Source organism: Orcinus orca, chromosome 1, assembly GCF_937001465.1.
Source record: "Orcinus orca chromosome 1, mOrcOrc1.1, whole genome shotgun sequence".
Lineage (NCBI taxonomy): Eukaryota > Metazoa > Chordata > Mammalia > Artiodactyla > Delphinidae > Orcinus > Orcinus orca.
In genome coordinates, this window is record NC_064559.1 from 104,533,577 (window position 1) to 104,538,533 (window position 4,957).

At 47.8% G+C, this 4,957-nt stretch overlaps 1 protein-coding gene across 2 annotated transcripts; it reads right to left on the bottom strand.

Moving 5' to 3' along the window:
- Positions 1–328: 328 nt before the first annotated feature.
- On the bottom strand, positions 329–4,957 carry CIART (circadian associated repressor of transcription). Of its 2 annotated transcripts, XM_033415535.2 has the most exons (6): positions 4,855–4,957; positions 3,877–4,293; positions 3,634–3,709; positions 3,328–3,406; positions 3,092–3,194; positions 329–988 (listed from the first exon to the last, which is right to left on the bottom strand). In XM_033415535.2, exons 2-6 carry the CDS (start codon positions 4,279–4,281, stop codon positions 461–463), a joined length of 1,191 nt encoding a protein of 396 aa, XP_033271426.1. In that variant the 5' UTR covers positions 4,282–4,293; positions 4,855–4,957; the 3' UTR covers positions 329–460. The 2 variants fall into 2 exon arrangements, with proteins under 2 accessions (XP_033271426.1, XP_033271425.1); XM_033415534.2 differs by lacking the exon at positions 4,855–4,957 and having other exon boundaries at positions 3,877–4,848.

The window sequence follows — 4,957 nt, forward strand, 5'->3', positions numbered from 1 at the left end:
CTACCCCAGAGCAGTAGAACCTGCTAGTCTGGGCCAGCTGGAAGGTTACAAGAGTGAGAGACACAAACAGAAAGATACTAGTCTCTGGGCCTGAATGAAAAAACAACCCAACTCTGAACCCTGTAACTGTCCCAAGGGTGTTCCCTAGGAAGATAGCAGCAGAGAGTCCCTTTTCCTCTCCCACAGGACGTATATTGTCCCATCCAGACTTCTAATTTGGTGGAGCTCGGGTTCACAAACATTCCCATCCCCTTTCTTTCCTGCAGCTCAGAGGATAAATATTGGTATTCGAGGCAGAAGGTTTCAATTTCCCCCTGTCAGCAAACTGTTTAGGTATAAAATTTATTTAATCAGAAAGGATTTCTCTTCCCTCAACACAAATTCACACATTAACAGTTTAAAAAGTATATAGAGAGACATATATTTACACAAATTAGAAACTACAGTCTCAAGTCCTGCATTAGGGATTGAGAGGATGGACATCAGGAGCAACAGAAGGGTGGCTTCTCATCTGTTGTAGGTCTCCCATGGTCATCTCTCTGGTCATGGTGGGTAGACCAGGAGGGGATGGGGTACAGCTCCAGTCTGATGGCAGAGTTACTGGCAAATTGTGGCAACAAGGCCCCTCTCCAGATAGTTTCTTAGGATCACCAGGGATGACAGGAGATGCTGTAGTAGTAGATGGAACTGGAGAGGTTGGGGCTGAGTGGGTGAAGGGCTGTACTCCATGCTGGAGGAAAAGGATGACACCGATGCTGGTTCCAGTGCCTAAAGGACCATGGCTAAAGGAGATGGTACCTGGGGAACTGAGAGGGGGATTGCAAATTGGAGTAGTGTGGATCCAAGTGAGGTTCATAGCTGGCCATTCAGTGAGGTGCCAAGGCTGCTTTGGTTTCAATATTAGCTGTCCTAGCTGTGTCTGGTCCATCTTTTCCACAGAAAGTGCAGGAGAGGAAGCAGCTGGATAACTGTGGTGGCCTGGAGAATGCTAGGGACAGGGAGAAAAGAGAAAAAATTATATGAGAAAGCTTTCAGATTAACTCCACCCGGTTGCTTAAACATTTGCTTTCCTTGGGAACTCTGTAATGCTAACATACCTTGTTTTATGCAATAGATAATTTCCTGTCAGGCCATGATTAAGTAAAAGTTTTAGTAACCAAACTGTACTTTCATTTACTTAACAAATTCTTGTACCACACACTATATAGGCGCTGGCTATTCACACGTATACAAAATAAAACAAACAGTCCCTTAGATTCTCACTATTTATAAACTAATTTATTTTAGAACTTCTTTCTAAAAAGTCTATTTTTAACTGGAATCATCATTTCCCAATTTCTGTATTTTAAGTTCTAATTTCCTATGTTGAGTTCCTTAAGAAGTGTAGATTAATATGCAGGCAAGATCCTCCTGCTTATGTTTATGTATTTATTTTTTAATTTTTAAAATAAATTTATTTAATTTATTTTTTTGGCTGCCTTGGGTCTTCGTTGCTGCGCATGCATGGGCTTTCTCTAGTTGCGGCGAGCGGGGGCTTCTCTTTGTTGTGGTGCACAGGCTACTCATTGTGGTGGCTTCTCTTGTTGCGGAGCACGGGCTCTAGGCGTGCGGGCTTCAGTAGTTGTGGCACTTAGGCTCAGTAAGTAGTTGTGGCACACGGGCTTAGTGGCTCAGCGGCATGTGGGATCTTCCTGGACCAGGGCTCGAACCTGTGCCCCTGAATTGGCAGGCAGATTCTTAACCACTGCACCACCAGGGAAGTCCCCCTCCTGCTTTTTTTGTTTTTTTAATTTATTTATTTGTTTATTTTTGGCTGCGTTGGGTCTTCGTTGCTGCGTGGGCTTTCTCTAGTTATGGCGAGTGGGGGCTACTCTTCGTTGTGGCGCGTGGGCTTCTCATTGCGGTGGCTTCTCTTGTTGAGGAGCACAGGCTCCAGGCACGTGGGCTTCAGTAGTTGTGGCACGTGGGCTCAGTAGTTGTGGCTCGTGGGCTCTAGAGCGCAGGCTCAGTAGCTGTGGCGCACGGGCTTAGTTGCTCCGTGGCATGTGGGATCTTCCCAGACCACAGCTCGAACCCGTGTCCCCTGGGTTAGCAGGCAGATTCTTAACCACTGTGCCACCAGGGAAGTCCCCTCCTGCTTATTTACAACTCAATTATTCCCACAGCAGTTGAAAACAAGGACTGTCCATTAGCTACAGGAAACATTCCTCTCCCTATCATTTGAGTGCCCCCTACATACTCTATTATTTGAAGGCACAGAAAATAGGTCATTCCACACTAGATCTAAGAATCTTTTCAGGGACTTCCCTGGTGGTGCAGTGGTTAAGATTACACCTTCCAAGGCAGGGGACATGGGGCCGGGAAGATCCCACATGCAGCGGAGCAACTAAGCCCGTGCACCACGACTACTGAGTCCGCGTACCACAACAACTGAAGCCTGTGCGCCTAGAGCCCGTGCTCCACAACAAGAGAAGCCACCACAATGAGAAGCCCGCGCACCACAACGAAGACTGGCATCCGCTCACTGCAACTAAAGAAAGCCCGCGTGCAGCAACGAAGACCCAACGCAGCCAAAAATAAATAAAAAATAAAAGAATCTTTGCAACACTCTCCTTATGGGTGCCCCATGGGTGCCTTCACCCCTCCCAGTGATGTACTTCTTGTGACCAGTCCTCAAAACCCATGCTTCCAGAAGGATACAAGGGTACTTGGGAAGGAGTAAAAAGAGGGAGAGGGAAAGGGGTTTAGGGGCAGCAGAAGAGAAAAGATTTGCAGAGAGAAGCTGAGGAATCTTCCTGCATGATTCATTTGGCCAGGTAAAAAGCATTCTGTATCTATGCAGAAAGCAGATAAGCTACAACATGAGGAACAGGGCTAAATTCCATGGAGTTCCTTGAGATGATCCAAACAAAATAGAACCCCCAAACACCTAGGAATCAAGACAATGAAGGAAGTTTAGGCATTCCCTTCCCTGAAAAGAAAACTTGTTGAAAAGATCCAAAAGAAAATGCAAGAGGGAGCCCATTTCTGCATGTACACTTCATTTCTTTGGTTATTTCCCCACCTTTTCCTCAGGTTTATAAGTTCTCACCTTGGTCAGCTGACTATGCAATGATGACTTCTGGGCAGCTATATGAGGAAACCAAGTCTTTAACATTCCTTCTACCTGTAGCAGGGTTCCAAGATAACGCTCTCTGTGAGGAGAAAAAAAAAGCCATTAGGTATGAAAAAAGCAACAGGACAGGACTGGAGATAGCTCCTTTTTTATGAAGTACTGAGGAAAGAGCTCTTTTATGAAGTACTGAGGAAAGAATCAAGGGGACTTACCCCATCTGTGGCTTCTGCAAAACACCTACTATACGCTGGATCCTGTCCATTGCCACGCTCTGCTGGAAACTGCTCAATCCTGGGGTCAGGAAAGAGAAAGATCAAGGATCGAGATTCAAGAATTTAATCAGGTAAAGGAAAGACAGAAGGGGTTAAAATGGATTCACCTAAAGAAATTGTCACAGGAGAAAAAGCTAATCATCCAGGCCCCAAACAACGACTTAAGAGAAATACACATTCAAAACATATTTTGAGAGACAGAGAGATGAATGTAGCTCAAATGAATACAAGTAATCAGATAACTACCTCTCTCAAATCGACCCATCTTCAGTCCATTCAGTAGGTCTGTGAGAGGGGGTATGAATCCTCGGAGCTCTTTACACTGTAGAAAAACAGGACAAAGGGTATGAGAAGACCAAGAACTGCCCACACCAGTACTTATTCTTCCATCTCCCAATCTGAGAGCCAATACTATCCTCATGGGGTCCTTACCAACCAACTGGGTGCTAAGCCACTTGGTCGTATCTCCTTTCCCCAGCTTTCTCTTACCTTCTGAGCAAAGAGCAGGTCTCCTTCTGTGGTACAACCCTGGATGTTTAGACTGGTCTCCAATTCACCACCTCTTGATCTTTTGACCCCAGATCCTGACATAGAAGAAGCCAAGCCCCGCTGTTCCGAGTGAGATGCTGTAGGTTGCTTACTGGAAACCTTGGGTCGTTGCCTGCAGCGGATAGGACCAGGGCTGGGCCGAGAACCTCCCCTCTGACCAACAGTGTCTGGCCTGGGGCCATGGGCCCACTTGTCGTCCCTCTCACTATCGGAGGGGAAGCCAGAGTCACTGTTCACTGGGGAGGTGGAAAAAGAGGAATAAAGAGAGTAGGAAGAAACGCTAGATGGAGAATCCATGGGTTCAGAAGCAGGGGCTGGAGAGCAGCTCCCGGAGTACCCAAACATCGGGACCTGCAACTGAAGAGCAAAGAGAGGGAGTTTGAAACCAGAATCTGAGTATTAGGAAATGGACTGGGAGACTAGGGTGTACTGTCTGCGATCACAATATCTCCTCCCTCCCTCCCCAATATTACCTGTCTCAGGGACAATTTAAAAAGTCATCTTCCCCACCTCCCCTCCTCCATTAAGAACCGGGATTGCCTCTCTGGCCTCCGCAGAGCAGCTCTTAGCCTGACACAGACTCTTTTCCCTTAGTTCAGAGTAAATATAATGATTTGACACCTTTCCCCGGTTCGCCTCTTCTGGTCTCATCCTGACCCCGTAGTGAGCCTCTCTACCTGAGATCACGCCACCGGCAAGCTGGAAATCTGCGGCACCCGAACCCACCTAGGGACCCGCAGCAACCTCCCTCCTCTTGCCAATCTTTCTGATCAGGATCCCTGCGCCGGACCATCTCCAGTCGCGCCTGCCACGTGATGCGATCCCTCTCAATACCAATATCCGCGTTGAGTCCCTAAGCCCACTCCCACCGGGTCTGATCCTGCTGCGCGGATCGCTCCCTGACCTGAGTCTCCTCACCTGTGTCGGTCGGCTCAGCCCAGGCTGTCTCCAGCTCCTACTCCGACTGTCGGGTCAGGGCTACCCACCTCCACCTCCCTCCCACTGGGTCCCGCCCCTTCCC

What these genes read in the sequence shown, in the direction of transcription:
- CIART (XM_033415535.2), bottom strand. Translation starts at nt 4,281, where the DNA reads ATGTTTGGGTACTCCGGGAGCTGCTCTCCAGCCCCTGCTTCTGAACCC. An exon ending in TTGCAGAAGCCACAGATGGG is followed by an intron (nt 3,195 to 3,327) that starts GTAAGTCCCCTT and finishes TTCTCCTCACAG; the next exon opens with AGAGCGTTATCTTGGAACCC. An exon ending in TGCATAGTCAGCTGACCAAG is followed by an intron (nt 989 to 3,091) that starts GTGAGAACTTAT and finishes CCCTGTCCCTAG; the next exon opens with CATTCTCCAGGCCACCACAG.